The sequence below is a fragment of the Taudactylus pleione genome, unplaced genomic scaffold (genome assembly GCF_031769625.1).
Source record: "Taudactylus pleione unplaced genomic scaffold, aTauple2 ptg000036l, whole genome shotgun sequence".
Classification (NCBI taxonomy): Eukaryota; Metazoa; Chordata; class Amphibia; order Anura; family Myobatrachidae; genus Taudactylus; species Taudactylus pleione.
In genome coordinates this window covers 10785834-10805464 of record NW_028284438.1, presented here as the reverse complement: position 1 = coordinate 10805464, position 19631 = coordinate 10785834, and the positions used below count along the sequence as shown (strand labels likewise).

At 43.4% G+C, this 19631-nt stretch overlaps 1 protein-coding gene across 2 annotated transcripts in view; it reads right to left on the bottom strand.

Annotated features, from left to right (window-relative positions):
* Positions 1 to 19631, bottom strand: part of AFG2A (AAA ATPase AFG2A) — a 544164-nt gene that overhangs the window by 281180 nt on the left and 243353 nt on the right. For both annotated transcript variants that reach the window (XM_088452282.1, XM_088452283.1), the window contains exon 14: positions 3376 to 3499. In XM_088452282.1, coding sequence (XP_088308408.1) covers positions 3376 to 3499 — 124 coding nt within the window. The remainder of the gene's footprint in view (positions 1 to 3375; positions 3500 to 19631) is intronic.

The window sequence follows — 19631 nt, the reverse complement described above, 5'->3', positions numbered from 1 at the left end:
GTTGTGAACTTATACAGTGATTGAGCAACTTCCACTTCTGACCAATGAACAAGTAAATCATTTTGTTCCAGGTATAACACACAATATCACACTGCTGTAGAAGGTAAAGTGAGCTTACAATCTAAAAGGGAGTATAGTATGTTAAGCATCAAAGTTATAAGGGGTAGTAAACCTGGAAGCGGTCTATGGCAAAATATTGAAAATGTTGGTGACGGTTAATTTATGTAGATGTTAAACCTGCCGTTAAGGTACAATGCCTCAGAACAGTAACAAAACATACCTATTCAGATCAAATATCTCTTGGCTATAAAGGTCATATTTTACATATAATAGGTGATAATGATTCAGCAGTTTAATTTGTGCCTTTACTTTTTGAGGGGGGGGCTCGGTCCCAGTGTCCAATGGGTTATACGCTCTCGGCATATGCATGGTTTCTTCACTGCGCAGATTCAATTAATTGACCATTTCATTCTCATAGTGTTTTTCATTTCTGTTGTTTAAATTATATATAACAGTGTCAGCTTTTTTCCGTTGGCACTTTGGAGTACGTACTATTGGCACCTTTTCTGGTGTCATTTTTTATTTTATATCTAATTCCAGAGATAGGAAGAAATCAGTGAAATTATTCAGAAATGTATAAAATAAATATCGGAAGACTTATTCAAAAGCTACTATAAATCTTGTATCATCTTATAACTTTAGGTGAGTACCAGCACCTTCTGTTCATAGATAAAACACACTGAAAACAGTTAATCTTTAAGTAGGAAGAAGCTATCTATAATTCGGCTGAATAATACATTCTTAAACCTTATTGCTGCTGAAAGTGAATCTCAGACGGCTGTGCCAGTTTTCAAAATTTTATGGATCACCAGGAATAACATTTCATTTTGAATTCTGACTAAGGAATCCGGGGCTGATGCAGCAGAGGATGGAACTGCAAAGCCGCACACAAGCATCTTTGCAATTCCATCCTTGCAAATATGCAAATGCAGCAAGAGGTGTCTGACACCCCCTCCTGCATTTGTAATCCCAGCACTGCAACCAACGTCACAGCCTGGGATAACCATTGCAACCATCGGTCACGATGGTGGACAGCGCCGGCCAGCTGAGTAAGCCTCAGCTTATGCAGGCTGGCCGGCTTGCGAGGCAGGACACTGCGTCCGTGAACGCAGATCCTGGCCTTGCCACTCCTAGAAAACGGGGGTGTCACACCCCCATTTCCGTGAACACCGTCCGTCCCTGCCCCACCCTGAAAATGCCTCTGCCTGTCAATCAGGCAGAGGCAAAGCATGGGTAATTGTGTGGTCATGCAGAACGGGTCCTGCGCACACACGCAGATTCCCGATTATCATGAATCTGCGTTCAGCATTGCACGCTACTGAATCAGCCCCTCTGTTTCCATTTATTTTCAGGACAAATAGAGATCTTCTTAGTAACATATGCTGCAAAAGTACATGGACATCGCTTCTAAATAGTGTGTTTAGCCACTTCAGTCACAGAAATTGCTAAAAGGTACATAAAATCAAGAACTTAGCCATGCAATCTCCATAGTAAACAGTATACTGGGTTGTATTGAAGAGCTCAGTGACTTTGAATGTGGCACTTTCCAACAAGCCAGTTCCTCATTTTTTTTTCCTTGCTAATGCTGTCAACTGTTATTGAGAAGTGGAAATGTCTAACAGCAACAATAGTCAGCTGGGGCAGCTGTAAGCCACACAAGCTCACAGAACCTGATCGACGAAAAAAATGTTTGTCCTCGTTTGTCACTACTGAGTTCCAAACTGCCTCTGGGAGCAACGTCAGCACAGGAATTGGTCCTTGAGAGCTTCATGGATTGGCTCCCCATGCCCGTGCAGCTGCATGTGGGCATCTGATCACCATGCACAATGCCAAATATCAGCTTGAGCGGTGTAAAGCTCACACGCATTGGACCTCTGAGCAGTGTTCCTTAGTGACAAACCCTGCTTCACTGTCTGGCAGTTTGACGGGCGAATCTGGAATGTTTGTAGCCCGCATCCACATTACCAACTGTAAAGTTTTCTTCTGGGGGGTGGTGTGAATATGGACTGGGGTTGTTTTTCATTGTTTATCATAGTTTCAGTGAAGGGAAATCGTCTAGAGAATTGTGCGCTGACAACGTTGTGGCAATCATTCGGGGAAGGCCTTATCCTGTATCAGAAAGCCCAATTGCTTTTTATATATTAGCCGGATTGATCATGATTACTGACGGTAATAAGCAGTGTAGTGCAAGAAAGCGGCAGGTGCATAAAATGTAAGCTTGTGGCCCCATGCAAAGGGAGGGGTGCTGGTGGTCTACGGTATTGAAAGGGTTAATATGCTTGTATTTTGTTGTTATTACAATTGTTAGAGCTTGTATTTACATGCACATAATTGGCTTATACGAAAATTATTTCTAAGATTACAGAAGTCCCTGTAGACACGTGTTTTAACAATAGGTGAGTTTGTATGTTCTCTCCATGTTTCTGTGGATTTCCTCCAACTGCTCTGGTTTCATTCCACATTTCAAAAACATACTGGTAGGTGAACTGGCTTCTAATGAAAGTTTGTGTCTCTCTCTGTGTTAAAGAATTTAGACTGTGGTACAATGACTAAGGCGAATGACAGGAATGGGTATGATATACCGCCGGCCGCATGGCCGGCGGTTTGATTCCCGTCAGCGGCAGCCCGACAGGAGCAGAGTGCGAAGCAGCGGAAGCCCGACAGGAGCAGAGTGCGAAGCAGCGGAAGCCCGACAGCGCTGGAAATCCCGATCGTGGCTAGGTAAGTATCTGCTAACCTAACCTAACCCCCCTAACCCTAACCCTCCTTAGGGGTGCCTAACCCTAACTTCCCCCCCAAGTGCCTAACCCTAATCCCCCCTCTAAGTGCCTAACCCTAACCCTCCTTTCCCCTAGCCTAACCCTAAGTCCCCCCCGGCTGTCCGCTCGCGGCGCCCGGCATCACTACGATCGTGATGCCGGGCGCCGGTCTCCCGGCGTCGGGGAAATGCGGGCGTCTACATCTAGACGCCTGGCATTTCACCGATGCCGGGATAAGTCGGGAAGCCGGCTGCCGGTATTTAGGCAGTCGGCTTCCCAATTGCTTCCCGAATGACAAATATTTGATGTGCAGCCTTGTGTACTGTTATGGAGCTATATAAATAAAAATTAAATATAAAATGTAATTCAATAATCTTCAATTTGAAAACAAAATAAATGAGTATAACAACTAGGCTTGAAATGTGCCACTAACTGGCATCACAACCAAGCTTCAAACAGTGACAATTTTTAGTTTTTGCATGAGAAATATATTATGTGATATAGGAACTTTAACATAACATTAAGCTGGAGAATTATAATTATGTTCCGTGCCTACCTTGTCTATCAAATCGGGACGATTTGTAGCTGCTAAAATCATGACGTCTTTTAGCTGTTCTATTCCATCCATTTCTGTCAACAGCTGAGCTAGAACGCGATCAGCTACATTCCCAGCTCCAGAACTATGGAAGAAGCATAAGTAAATAATACATAAATGTCTAGTACACAAGAAAGATGTGCTGGTTCAACATTTGTTTTTAACAGTAGTTGTCATATTATTGCATATCATTTTAAAGGGTATTGTTCTACTAAACAAATGTGTAAGTGACTTGGTTAAGAATAGGACTTAATCCATGACCTGTTTCCTCGACTTCTGCTATGTGCAGCAAGCCTTGCAAACAAATAGCAATAAAATAGCAATAGATAATGTGGAGCCCAACAATTCTAAAGAATACAGGCAGTTAATAACGCAGCACAAAATAGGGGTGTGGTAAGAAAAGTCAACACTGAAAATATGTCAACAGGTTCTGAATGTCGATAGTCAGAATGCCATCATGGACTTTAGATTGACAACCAATATGTCAACATTTATTCATAATGTTGACATTTAACATGTCGCCACCAGAATGTCAACAGTTTTTGTTATTTTAGACTAACCCTAAATGGTGACATTATGAACACGTCAACATTTTAACCATGCTGCCATTTTCGAATATCGACATATTGGTTGCTAGCCTAAACTCCATGTCGACATTCTGACCGGATTACCATAAAAATAGTTGTCATGAACTGAAATGGGAGAATTGGTCAAAAGTCTGAATACGTTTGCAAGACCCTGTGTACTGGCACAAAGCAGTCATGCAGATGCCTTTTAAACTATCTCAGTTTGCTACTTACTTTATCAATATTAGACCATTATGTCGTAGTATGTACACTATTGTGCATAGCCCCATAACATACCTTGCAACTGTCCCAATTTTGACAGGACAGTCCAGAGCCACAGACTTTAAAATGGGTGACATTTATACAAACATAATATATGTTTCAATCAAAAGTGAGTGTTTCATGGTGGGGGTTGGGAGTATCAGAAAGGACATATTTTGTCCCAATATCTCAGGTCTAAAATTTGCATGGTATGCCATAGCAGGAAGCATGCTGTCACAGCCTCAGGTTTACCAATCTGGCCAGGAGCTTTACATTTCACTCACTGGCCACCAGATGGCTGTACACAGCATTCCAAGGGAACTCTATGTACAGCTTAATACGGAAGCGTACTCTTCTAGAAAAAGAACCCTTGGCAAAGTGATTTCACTGTTGAAGGCAAACCATGAAAAAGAGGACAGGAATGTACAAAACAAAAACTTGGAAAATACTTATAATAGCATATGCTGCAGTACACGGCATGACGTTTTATGACTCTTTAATGTAATATAAGATGTAAGATGTGAACAAGCCCTTAATTTTACGACTGCTACATTTGTTGACCATGCCCCTTTTGGAACCATGCAAGAAGCTGTGCAATTCAGCATTATTTATTAATGCTTCCACCAGTAGGTATAACAGTGAGAGCAATATTGAGTGTGTGAGCATCCCTGTGGTGTCATTAAATATGGAGACTTTGGGGGGATAAATAAAAATCTACATTAGAAAGTTTGGGCCTGATTCATTACAGATCACAACTGCGATTGCAATAGTGATTACGCACGCAGTCTCACTGCGAAGATATGCTAATCCATTGCGATCGCTATGCCGTCGCAGCACAACATAAGGACGCCCACTTACCTTACACACATCCGTAATCCTTAGAAAGACTGCGAAACCATCGGTGACATCGAGTACCATCGCAGCCTCACGCACACTTGCACAAACACTAACCTTACTCAGGAATTGCTAACCTCATCGCACACTATGAGTACTCAGGCTGCATAAGGCATCGCAGTGGATAATTTATGCACACCCTGCAACGACGTTCGCCGACAACACCCCCACGTCACCACTTACAAATGGCACTTGCTGTCAATCACTCTGTGACGGGTCTGTGTAGTCACTGATATCGCAGTCCTGATTGCAGTGAACGGTTCGCGCATGCGCACTGCGATGCATATGCACCAATCGGCCAGTTGCGTGCATATTAACAGTTGCGATCCTTGCTGAATCAGGCCCTTTATCTATTGGCAATAGTATAAATAGCTACATGAAGACTATTATGTGAGCTTACCCAGACTTTAGTCTAAGTGTAGCCAGCTAATGTTTTTGCAGCACAGAAACAGGAGAAAGTATGGTTTGTTATATACTGTATGTGAATTCTTGGCATAACGTGAGAACCTAGTTTGGCTTCAGGATGGACACAATCGTGGGCCCCCAGTATTTCTGTGAGAAATTAGCAATAATAATATAGGCTTGTCAGATGTGGATGTAAAGTTTTTATCGTAGCATTTGCCGAACCGACTTTTCAAACTCCTTCTGCAATCTATAAATCAATATAGGGGACCATGAGGGCTGCTACATTGAAGAGAGTAAAATGGAGTAGGTGGACTAAGTCAAGAAACTTTAAATTTTTTGAAGAAAGTTCATGGATTAAGGGGCCCCTCCTAATTTTATAGAGTGCTGTTTTATCTAGCAAAGGCATTTGCTATGTGTATGGGATTGGGCTTGGAGAGACTTACTAGACCTGGATAGGTAGGATATGAGAATGGAATTATTAGTTGCAAAGCTTACTTTCTAAGATCTTTCCTGCCTTGCCCCCTTTGTAGAATTATGTGTATGATCTATCAAAGCCACTTATAGTAACGTTCACTTTCCTTTACCTTGCTTAGCTCTTGGCTTATGGGTTATAATTTTCTATTAAGTGCTGCTTTTTTGTATTCTAGCAGAATATTCCTCTTGCAACAGCTTTGAACGAGCACACTCTAGGTGCCTTCAAGCACCGAGAAGGTTGTTATTATTCTGAAAAAAATAAATAAATGGCAATAATGGAGCTGATTCAGGGTTAAGACAGGAGACAGCCATGAACTGCCGCTAATGTAGGACCAGATCTACTGTGAAACTAATGAAGCTTAAGTATCAGAGCCCCTAACCCCGGAGGGGCCGTGAAGAAATTTTTTATTTAATTAGTGAATTTTTCAGCAAAATCAATAGAGTTTTTTTAACTGTGTGATATTAAAATAAGGTTATATTAGTGATAGAATCATAAGCCAATGAGTTGAAGTACATATTGACCTTCGAATATGCTCTACAGTAGTGTAAGTAGGGGGGTTTCTGAGCACTCACTCAGAAAACCCCCCTGATCAGTACTGCCTGGCAGACACTATCTACAACTCTGACCAGAGGATGGCTCTTATGAGCCGGCCGAAGCTGCTGTCAGTGTCACTGCTGGGCGCAGTACTGCCAGTAGCCACTAGTTGCTCCCATCTCCATTTGTGCTTTCCAATCTGACAGAAGTTGGCCCTGTAGTGCTGACAGCAAACTGAAAGCTGAGCTGACTGAGGGACGGCATGCAGCTCAGAGGCGGGAGCACGCAGCCTGGGGAAGAGACCTGACTCGGGGATTCCTGAGATCTCACTCAGGAGGATCAATAGCTGGGATCTTACAGAGGAAGTAAGTTTTGGCTTTGTATGTGATCTATCTACAGTCTCTCACTCTCTGGGAGATTTCTACATCTACAGCCGTGGCCAAAAGTTTTGAGAATGACACACGTATTGGTTTTCACAAAGTTTGCTGGTTCACTGTTTTTAGACCTGTCAGATGTTACTATGGAATCGGTATGAAATACCACGCGGCCGGCGGTTTGATTCCCAGCATCGGCAGCTCAACACTGGAACAGATCCCGGCAGCGGCAGCCCGACAGCGCTGGAAATCCCGATCGTCGTATGGTAAGTAATGACTAACCTAACCCCCTAAACCTCCTTAGGGGTGCCTAACCCTAACCTCCCCCCCCAAGTGCCTAACACTAATCCCCCCTTCCTGCTGCCTAAACTTAAGTCCCCTGGGGGGGTGCCTAACCCTAACCCTCCCTCCCCCTAGCCTAACCCTAACCCTCCCAGGGGGGTGCCTAACCCTAACCCTCCCCCCCCGCGGCTGTCCGCTCGCGGCGCCTGGCATCCCTTCGATCGGGATGATGGGCGCCGGTCTCCCGGCGTCGGTGAAATGAGCAGCGTCTACATCTAGATGCCGGGCATTTCACCCTCGCCGGGATATGACAGTCGGGAAGCCGGCTGTCGGAATAATGTCAGCCGGCTTCCCGACTGCATCCCGTTACTATGGTATACTGAAGTAAAATTACAAGCATTTCATAAGTGTAAAAGCCTTTTATTGACAATTACATTAAGTTTATGCAGAGTCAATATTTGCAGTGTTGACCCTTCTTTTTCAAGACCTCTGCAATTCGCCCTGGCATTCTGTCAATCAACTTCTGGGCTACATACTGACTGATGGCCACATATTCTTGCCTAATACATGCTTGGAGTTTGTCAGAATTTGTGGGTTGTTTGTCCACCCGCCTCTTGAGCATTGACCACAAGTTCTCAATGGGATTAAGGTCTGGTGAGTTTCCTGGCCATGGACTCAAAATTTCGATGTTTTGTTCCCCAAGCCACTTAGTTATCACTTCTGCCTTATGGCAAGGTGCTCCATAATGCTGGAAAAGGCATTGTTCATCACTAAACTGTTCTTGGATGGTCGGGAGAAGTTGCTCTTGCAGGATGTTTTAGGACCATTCTTTATTTATGGCCGTGTTCTTAGGCAAAATTGTGAGCGATCCCACTCCCTTGGCTGAGAAGCAGCCCCACACATGAATGGTCTCAGGATGCTTTACTGTTGGCATGTGTCATTCTCAAAACTTTTGTCCATGGCTGTATGTATCTACAGTGTCTCACTCTCTGTGGGGGTTCTACATCCACCTATTTATCTATCTACAGTCTCTCACTCACTGGGGGATTTATACATCTATCTATCTCATATCTATCTACAATGTCTCACTCTCTGCAGGGTCTCTACATCTGTCTATTTATCTACAGTGTCTCACTCTCTGCGGGGTTTCTACATCTATCTATGGGCCAAATTCAATTCAGTGCGATGATGAATAACCACAGGAGGGAGTTCCCGAAGCTATTCAATACACCGCTGTTTGGGCGCTAAAGGGTTTCTTCTTGCACCCCCCGACACTTTAGTCAGAGAATGCCGGTTACCGCACCTTAACATCCAGCTTAAGTCACGAGAACCGGCATTCTCTGACTTAAGGAATTCCTGACCAGTCAAATAGCGTGTTGTATTGAATAGCTGCGGGAGCTCCGCAGTCTCTCACTCTCTGGGGAGTTTCTACATCTATCTATCTGTCTCATATCTATCTACAGTGTCTCACTCTCTGCTGGGTTTCTCTATCAATTATCTACAGTCTCTCACTCTGCAGGGCAGGGGCGTATCTATAATGGGTGCAGGGTGTGCGGGTCCAGGGGGGGCCAACACTGCACACCCTGCACCCATATACTCTTTATACTTACCTGTCCGTTGTCTCCAAAGTGCTGCTCAGCAGCACCAATCCGGCACAGCAGAGCAGCAAAAAACACCGGGAATATGGCGGCTGACATTTTCCTGGTGACTTGCGCATGCGCAGTACTGCTGTCCCCCGGGTTAATGGCGCGAGCGTCATTTTCTTAGAGACCCAAGCATGCGCAGTAGATTCTGGCACTAAGCCAGAATCTACTGTGGCACCTGCCAGCCGCCGCGGAAGTGGCACCACTAGAGAAAACAGGGGGCCCACACAGTCTGCACATGGGCCCCCTCTTCTCTTAAAACACCTTTGCTGCCAGGTTTCTACATCTATCTACAGTGTCTCACTCTCTGGGGGGTAACTACATCTATCACCAGTCTCTCACTCTGTGGGGGGTATTTAAATCTATTTATATATCTACAGTCTCTTTGGTGGGTTTCTACATCTCTACAATTTGGGCCTCAAGGTCCTTGTAAGGGCAGGAAGGTCCTTTGAACCTTGTTGGATGTTGCCCTATTGTTTGCTGTTGCAAAGGGGCCCCCATAACAGTTCAAGATTCAGGGCCCCAAAAATGTAGATCTGCCACTGTGTGGGACTGTAAGATTTGGGTATACAATCTGATGGAGATGTGGGTATGGCCTGACCAGGTGATAACATGTAATGTTGAGTTAGCCATTTGTCTGCTAAGAACAAATCAATAGAGGACTGAGTTGTGGGTATGTGATAAAAACACATAGAGTCAGATTCAGAGATGTATGCAAAGTCAATATTTTCGCAGAACAAGCAAGTGTTTGCAAATGCACATGTGCGAAAGTCTAGCTGTGTACAAAGAGCGATTACATAGAGAATACACTCGTCCAGAGGAACCACTCACAAAGTGAGTGACAGGTAGTCAGCGTTTGGGGTGGTAAGAAAAATTCAGACGTGTCTGACCGTTTAAACCCCATTTTATGGGTGAGCATAAATTAGCCATTGTGATCATCTACACAGTGTGGGAGCCCTCTGCATGTCAGGAGAGCTGCAGAGTTTGCAGCTGGTCAGACTTGACTTACATGCTGTATGACTGCCCAATGTGCATCAATGTTACCAATGTTTACGCTGTTGTACGTTGTCGGATGTGTATAAGAAGGCAGCAGTGGGAGTCCTTATGCTCAGCTATACTTTGGAAGGCATTAGCATATTTTAGCAACTGCGATCCGTGAGAGAATGTAGTTGTGATTGCAATAGCAGGGCAGCACAGACGGTGTAATGGTTAGCATTACTGCCTCACAGCACTGAGGTCATGGGTTCGATACCCACTACTGCCCTAACTGTGTGGAGTTTGTATATTCTTCCTGTGCTTGCATGGGTTTCCTCCGGGTGCTCCGGTTTCCTCCCACACTCCAAAAATATACTGGTAGTTTCATTGGCTCCCAACAAAATTACCCCTAGTGTGTGTGTGCATGTGGTAGGGAATATAGATTGTAAGCTCCACTGGGGCAGGGATGGATGTGAATGGCCAAAATATTCTCTGTAAAGCGCTGCGGAATATGTGTGCGCTATATAAATAACTGGTAATAAATAAATAAATCAGCGTAAATCTCTGATCAGGCCCATAGTCATTCAAAGAGAATTTTTGCAAAGTGCAAAAATTAGAGAAAAAGACAAATATGCCTTTGTTGGGGCACTCAGGACCTCATTCAGAGCCGCTCGCTCTGAATGAGGGCGGCCACATTTTTTTTAAGCCAGCCTCCTGGCCACTCGCTAAGCTGTGGGTGACCACCCACGGCTTTTGCGTGCGGCCAGGTGATGGTAGCGACCATCGGGCTTGCGACGAGACCCTTGTGGTAGGGTCTCGTCTGCCGCAAGCCCCAGTGAGCTTCCAGCTCTAATAGAGCCGGAAGCTCACTACTGACATCACTGATGATGTCAGTAGGGCCGCCCACAAACGGCAGGCGTTCCTTCAGGAACGCCTCAGTTTTTCCAGCCACCCCCCCTCCATTCCGTCTACAAAACGGGGCAAGCGGTCGATCAACATCGACAGCCGCCCCGTTTGTAGCGAGCCCCGGAGTGAATTTCTCACTCGCTACGGGGCTAGCGCACGCCGTGCGTGCTCAATGCACAACCATCGACCCGCTTGCGAGCTCATAGCGCTTGCGAGCGGGTCTGAATCAGGCCCTCAGTCCTTACCTGGTGTATTTAAATTTCTCCATAGTTCTTATATGCCAAATTGGAATATTACTGAAGGAAGATCTGCCCTCCTCTTAGCTGGATGTTTGTAGTAGGCCTTGGGAGTGTGAGAATCTACCATAAATTGCAACCGTGGGCCTTACTAACAATTTCCTTTTTGTCATGCAATATGAAAGTGGTTTTAGCAGCAAATAATAACAGTGGCTCCACCTCTGAATACAGGTGGAGATGCGCGATTATTTCTAAGCACGCAATACGGCCGGATCTATGGCTGACTTGCATGTGACTCAATGCTAAAAGTGCAGGATTTTTATCTTAGGGTAGACTGTAATGCCCACATATAAAAGTGCACTCAACATGAGTATAGACTTGTGCTAATGGGTGATGAGCAAAATAAGGGAACCTGCTTGATATGGTAGTACTTATCTCAGTCACCCATCTTGCAGTCAGGAGTATGCCTAGGCTTCTGCCAATCTAAAGATGTTTGGAGTTGGTTTAACTACAAGAGCCATCTGCAGCATCTTGTAGGTTCAACTATTTAAATATGTTATAATCTTTGTCTAGAGAGAGAGGGTATGTCTGGCTATTCTTTTTCATTTGCCGCTTGGTCAGTTAACCCCACAAACAAGGTATTTGCTGTAACAGAATCCTTATTATTGGGTTCAATTTATGTCACCTTAGGGAAATTGCTTTAAACAGGTCTGCAAATAATTGTGGGCCTCTCAGAGGTCCTTTGTCAGGAGAAGTTTCCAGATAAAAACCCTGAAGACATCCATCTTGGCTATGGATAATCTATGTATTCCTAACAAGTATTAGGTCAAGCTCGGAGGATGAGGGTAGTAGGGCAGCAGATATAGCTGCCAAATCACTTACAGCGAAAGTGCCTAAATGGGCATGTGAGCATCAGAACTGGGGAGGTTAGGGTTAGACTGCGGAATGGGAAGGGAGGGTTTAGGGTTAGCCACTAGAGGGATGGTTAGGTGTAGGGACTAGGGACAGCAGAAAAATACCCTTACGCTGGAGAATGAGTGATGAATGTTGATATTATGACTGTTGACTTCATATCACACCCCTTTAATGGATGCTTTCAGAGCTGCAAATTTTTCTTCCTTTACTGGTTAAGCACACTGGCACTTTCATGCTTCCATAAATAAGATGGGGAAGGTGTATCCCACTTCAGGTACGCAGCAGGATTGCCACCTTGGGTAATTTTAATACAAATAGCTGCACAAAACATTACGTTCTATTTCCTTTCCTACTTGTTGCCATGATCTTTCTGGATTAAGGGCCATATTCAATTTGAGGCAAAAAGTCAGAGGTCGGACTTTTTGCCATCATTGCCGTTTTTTACTGGGATAAAGTATCAGGCGCATACCCGCTTATCCCCGTATTCAATTAGGATCCGGCGAAAACGGGACCTGGCGGAAAGGTAAGTATCATAAAGTCCTGTCAGTTTTGGGGAAATCAGCCTGTCACTCCCCAAAACATGGTCTGACATGGGGGATCACTATGGGTAGTCCCGATTTGGCCTACTGAAGGTAATTGGGGGTTTTAAATAGCCGTGACAGGTGCATAAATGCGCCTGTGAAGAAGTGGTGAAGAATAGCATTTATGTTGTTTTTGAAAAATAACTAGTCCTATCAAATTTGTGGTACATTAAAATGGGTGCAAACATATTTTTATGTCCCTAAAGTGATTTTTACAAATTCTTCAAAAATCCACCTGCCGCAACCACCCACATACATGGGGACCCCTCCTGAGGCTAGTTCGCTAGTTTGTGCGTTTGCTCCCCAACATTTTTTTTTTCGACCCCAAAATGAAAGTACCTTTTTTGGTGTGTCCTAAGGAATTAGTTTTTTTTTACAGATTACATTAAGGGGACATTCCAAAGGCTGCAGGCTATTTTTTTTTATTCTGCACCCCAAAACCCCAATTCTGCACCTTTTTTTGCCACCTAAACAGTGGTGAAAACTTATTCCAGTTTTTTTACAAAGACTTTTCGCACCTGCGAAAAGTCTTTGAAATTGAATATGGGGATAAGTGAAAATGGCGAAAATGACGTCATCGGTGATAAATTATCGGCGATAATGGACTTTTCGCTCCATACTGAATATGGCCCAAAGTGGTGTTTGAGAAAAATGGTAGATCTGGTCTGGGATTATCCTGCAGGCCCTTAGTTGTGGTAAAGATCACTGAGCTGTGCTAGCGTGATGCCATTCATCTCAGCAGCTATCCCCTGAACCCTGCAATATTTCTTTGCAGCACAATGTGCTATCTTAATGCACCCATAGCCATATAAGCACGACTACCAACCTGTCTATAACAGACAAGAAATCGAAAGCACAGATAGACAGGCGCTAAAGATACTAATATTTAATAAGAAGACCACAGTAAATAGTAAATTAGACACTCAAAAAATTAATAAAAATACATATAGGATAGGAAATGCTAAAATGACATAATAATGGGATAATGAAAATAAAAATAAAAAATAAAGAATAAAAATATATATATAAATAAATTAGAGAATTGCTTCAACTAAGACAATAAAAAATGAATAGGAAAATAAAAAGCAATACTTGTTGTAATTGCATACAATCTGCACCAAGCAGAGAATAATAAACCTGCAAGATAAATTGTAAATATGTAGCAACAATGGCAGTGTATAGTGGCTTGCATATAAACAATCACAAATAACATTAAAGGTGTTGATGTTTACATAGCTCTTAGATGGTCCGTGTAGACATATATATATTAATGTCTCTCACACATCTGAGACTGTAGGAGAATGTTAATTAGTACACCATAATAAAGGTATTCCAGCCTATGTGGCACAACGGATTTTTAGGGGGACTGTTGATGCCAAGTGATATTCTGAAAAAAAGTTAGAATATAGATTGAGCCCTTAGGAGCTGGGCTTATAGATTGTTCATCTAGGAGCATTGGCTGTTTCTAACATTTGAAGCCACTCCTAATACGTGTAGACCGCACAGCTGCAGACAGCTCTGTTCAATATATCAGAGAACAAAAATGTAAAAAATTTTTTTAGAATAGTGCACATTCAAGCATGCATGCTTTATAGGGTCTGTCACTCACGATCCAGTTGTGACCATAAGTCATACCGTACTCCCCACTTATCTTTCACATGCAGTGGCCTCACAGTAATCCACGGAGGAGAGGGATCGGCTCCGGTGCAATCACCCGTCGGTGTGCAGCGTGCAGCGTTATTGTTCTTCCTCCGTGTAAAGTGGTCAGTGTAGAGTGGTCAGTGACTCACTTGCCCGGCTTGCGGTCTCACGTCCCGTCCTTCTCTCTACGCGTTTCTCCGCCTTAGAAACATCGGCGGCTTCTTCAGGAGACAGAGTACTATGGTACTGATGTAGTTCCGTTTATATCAGCATAGCTCTAATTTGCTCAGCTGATTGTTAATTAGAGACATTATTCAGATGTCGGGTGTGTCAGCTACTGCTACATTGCAAGCCAGATTTTTCTGACATAGATTTCAATCTTTTCTATGTCTAGATATATTCGGAACAAATAGCTATTTAGCCATTTTTATACATTGTATTAAATATATAGTCACTGCCATAACATTGACACCCTTTTTGGGGTGAATTCCCCCAAATTAAAACATATTCAGTGCTAATGAGCAAGTCTACTATTTGCAACTTGAATAATGACAGAAAAAGTGATAGGATCAATTATGGAAAACTATTTTACATATTTAATAATGAAGAATCCATAAATGAATAATCTGACTTGTCATAAAACTCCTGACTTGTCATAGTAAAAATATAGGGTTCTGCAGAAAATAACATCTGAAACCTAGACAGAAAAGGATATTGTCTGTGTGGCTATTGTTTAACATTAGTGTAATAGGAACATAGAGAACTGTAAATCCTTTGAGTTTGTTCCAGCGTTCCCTTTTGTAATTTACATTTTTGACAGGAGGTCTGGAAAGTTTGCTGGTTGATATCCAAAAGGTTTTCATCAGCCATAACCTAGAGAATCACAGTTTAAGCAGGATGTTTTTGACATGGTGATCCAGTGTAGATAGAAGGGCAGGAAGCCGGGGTTTGCAATCCTGTCTCTTTCCACTGAAGCATGGAATACTGAGCAGCTCTTAGCAACCTCAGAATGACAATATGTTAATAATTGGAGCAGGGGGCATCTCTTACTAGACAGGCACAAATCAGATTGCTTATTAACTTTTCTGGTTAGGAATACCTGAAGCATGACAGCGTGAACTTTGACATTGACGATAAACTCTGTACCCTTGCATAGTTCTTGTCCAAGGATCCATGTCAATGAAATGTGGAAGCTTACCAATTCATTGAATATATATATATATATATATATATATATACATACATATACATATACAGATAGATAGATAGATACATAAATACAGTGGGTAAAATAAGTATTGAACACATCAACATTTTTCTCAGTAAATATATTTGTAATGGGGCTATCGTAATGACATTTTCACCAAATGTCAGCAACAACCCATGCAATCCACACATGTAAAGAAATCAAACTATAGATGTCCATATATTAAGTTATGTGTAATAATGTGAAATGACACAAAGAAAAAGTATTGTACACGCTTACTGAAATTTATATAGTACTTCGTACAAAAGACTTTGGGCCTGATTCAGAGCCGCTCGCTATTTGCGGTCGTTCGTTCAAAAAAAAGGAGTGGCTCTTCAAATGAACCGTTCGCTCTTTGCGGTCTGTTCACGCCTCTATGTCTGAACGAGCTAACAAAACTTGCGGTCGTTTTTTGGGAAGCTACGCCCCCTGGCTGCTCGCATCCTACGTCATGTCCGCTATTTATTAGATTAATCGAGTACATCGACCGGCGTATGAACTGCTCGCTATTCTTGTGGTTGGTTTTTCCTACCACAAATTTGCGAGCAGTTCTGACTATAAAATAACCTAGTGACGTGGTCAGTGACGCTGCTGTATTAATTATGCACACCCATAAAACGCCCGTTTTGACCTTTAAGCACGCCTGCGTTCTGATCTCCACTCCCCATTTTCAAGCACCTTCCCCTGTTACCACCCACATACGCCTCCTCCTGTCACTCATATTAGCAGGCATTCGCTATTTAGCGAACAAACGATTTTCGGCCGCACTGACTGGTTTGCGCATGTGTATTACGATCCGTACGCATGCGCAGTTGGGCAAACATCGCTCGGAACGAACGAGCAGCCGCTTACGAGCGGCTCTGAATCAGGCCCTTTGTTGGTAATGACAGCTTCAAGACACCTCCTGTATGGAGAAACTAGTCGCATGCATTGCTCAGGTGTAATTTTGGCCCATTCTTCCACACAAATTGTCTTCAAACCTTGAAGGTTCAGTGGGCCTCTTCTATGAACTCTGGGCCTGATTCAGAGCCGGACGCTATGAGCGTACGCTCGCTGGCTAAAAGGGGCCGGCTATTTAAATCATGTGCTCGCACTGCGTCGTGTAAAGCCGCCCACTGAGTAATAGAAAGCATCCGCATTATGCTCGCACCTGTATAAAGACGCCCCTTTGCCTCTCGCAACACACGTCATCTCCGGCAGTTGAAGGATTAATCGGGACCATCGAAGCTGCTCGCAGTGCTTGTGGTTGCATTTTCCTACCACAACATTGCGAGCAGTTCTGGCTAAAATACAACCTAGTCACGTGTGTAATGACTCTACTTTGCTAATTATGCACACCCATTAAACGCCCTTCTGACGGTCGGGCACGCCTACATTCGCACCACACCCCCGTTTTTAAGCACCTTCCCCTATTACTACCCACAAACGGCACTGTCACTCAAAATGGCGGCCCGACTGCGGACTACGGGCGAGCAATTTCCGAACGCATTGACTGGTTCGCGCACGTGCATTGCGACTCATACGCAGATTGCAAAAAATGGCTCAAAGCGAGTGAGCGCAGCATAGCGTCCGGCTCTGAATCAGGCCCTCTGATCTTTAGTTCTTTCCATAGGTTTTCAATTTGATTCAAGTCAGGTGATTGGCTGGGCCATTCTAGCAGCTTTATTTTCTTTCTCTGAAACCAATTGAGAGTGTCCTTGGCTGTGTGTTTTGGATCATTGTCTTGCTGAAATGTCCACCCTCATTTCATCTTCAGCATCCTGGTAGATGGCAGCAGATTTTTATCAAGAATGTCTCGTTACATTTTTCCATTCATCCTTTCTTCAATAATATGAAGTATGCCAGTACCGTATACTGAAAAACAGCCCCACACCATGATGTTCCCACTTCCAAACTTCACTTTAGGTATGGTGTTTTTGGGATGATGTGCAGTGCCATTTCTCCTTCAGATATGGTGTGTATTATGGAATCCAAAGAGTTAAATTTTGGCCTCATCTGACCAGAATATATTCTGCCAGTTTTTCACAAGCTTGTCCAAATGTTGTGCAGAAAACTTTAAACAAGCTTCAACATGCTTTTTCTTCAGCAATGGAGTCTTGCGTGGTGAGCGTGCATACAGGTCATGGCGGTTGAGTGCATTACTTATTGTTTTCTTTGAAACAATTGTACCTGCAAATTCCAGGTCCTTCTGAATCTCTCCACAAGTGATCCTTGGCTCTTGGACGATTCATCTTATAATTTTTTTCACTCCTCAGAAATCTTGCGAGGAGCACCTGGTCGTGGCCAGTTTATGGTGAAATTATGTTCTTTCCACTTCCGGATTATGGCCTTAACAGTGCTCACTGGAACATCCAGAAGTTTAAAAATCCTTCTGTACCCAATGCCATCAGTATGTTTTGCAACAATAAGGTTGCGAAGGTCTTGAGAGAGTTCTTTGCTTTTACCCATCATTAGATGTTTCTTGAGTGACACCTTAGCAATGAGACACAAGTTTTTATAGGCCATCAATTGGGACTGAACCAGTTCACCAGTCTATATTAATCTGCACTGACTCGCTGTGTATATATATATATGTATATATATATATATATATACATATATATATATATATATATATATACACACACACACACTGTATGAGGAAAATTCAATTTTGTGTTAAATAAAATTAGGAGTAATGTATTTTGCAATAAAAAATTACTAGCTGGGATACCCGGAGTTGCCTGGGTTGAAGACTGGACCCTGACGTACACCTGCAGCCTTTATTACCTCATTCCATTGATCCTGAAAAGGACTCCACTATTTGCTAACATGCATGCACACAGTGGCATAACTACTGTGGGTGCAAGGAGTGTGGCTGCTATGGTTCCTGAGCTGCCTCTGTGGCCCACCGCTCCCCCCGCACCCAGTCACGCACACAAGGTGGGCCAGTCCAGTCATCGCCGTCGAGGGGGCCCCGGGTGTCAGCGAAGTTGATTTGGTGCTGGCCACTGGCAGGCAGTCATGGAGAGACAACGCCGATCGGTCGCGAGGCAAACAGAGCACGCGACCAGCAGCCAATTAGCAGTGGCGGCTACTGATTGGCTTGTGACCAGCGCCAGATTCAAATTGCTTCGGCACTGTCTGTCATTACTGTGTAGTGTAAGGGGCACTACTGTGTGGCATAACATGAATGGGCTCTGTGGGAGGACAAATGTATGTATTTTTTACCTCTGGGGGGCCCTTTTAAGATCTTGCTATGTGGCCCACAAAGTTCTAGTTACTGTACGTCCTTGAATGCAAACACAGAGGCTCTAGATTTCATTTGAAGCTGTATGAGTCATCAAGTTTGCTAATGGTGTGTATACACGGTACGATTAAAATGGACGATATGAACGATAACGATTTACATCATATCGTTATCATTCATATCATGCATTTTTCTGTGCCCAACGATCTGCGATGCGTGGGCACGCATGGTCGATATCGATAATCACCCGTGCATGCAGGCCAACCTGGTCGATATCGACCCGGTTACTATAGGGACCCGCGATCGTTGATTGCGGATCGCTATAGTCGTTGGTGAGTTGGTGGTGTGCTGGATGATCGATATCGATCGTCCAGCACACCCGGGAGATCGAACAACAATATCGTTATAGTTGTCGATCGTCCCGTCTGTACGCACCATTAGACTAAGATTAAAAGGATACTATTGTAGCTTTCTCACAGTTTTTTGGCAGATTGCCAATTTCCACTAGAGCCAGTCCTGGAACCTGTGTAATTTAAGAGTGTTCCCATTTTTAGGGACTGTGTGACAGTGTGTGGTCCAGACAAAGTTCAAACCTAGGCAAAAACCTAAACCTGGTCAAACTACACCACCATGCCAAATTTGGTAGAGCTAGGTCCAAAACCCTGGCCGTGCATAAAGGACAAAAAGACAGACAGACATGTTTTCTTGCTTATTATATAAATATAAAAATCCACTGAACAATTATTTAAAAATTATAAAATGTTTTCACATAGAATGTGTATAGAATGTGATTTAATGTTAGGTTAGCAAAAACTGAAAATTATATATATTTTTTTTATATTTAAATTTTAGAGTTAAAAAAATTATTTTTCAGGGAAGAAGTAATGGGTTACGAACTTACAGATGTCCTACAGCAAGGAGACTTGCCTGGGCCATAAAACATAGCCAGTGGACTACTGTATATGTGGTGCAGCTTATAAGGCAATCCTCTACAATACAGTTAATCTGCAGCGCACAGGCTAACAGGCTGCAAACTAGCTCAAGAAATCGCTCT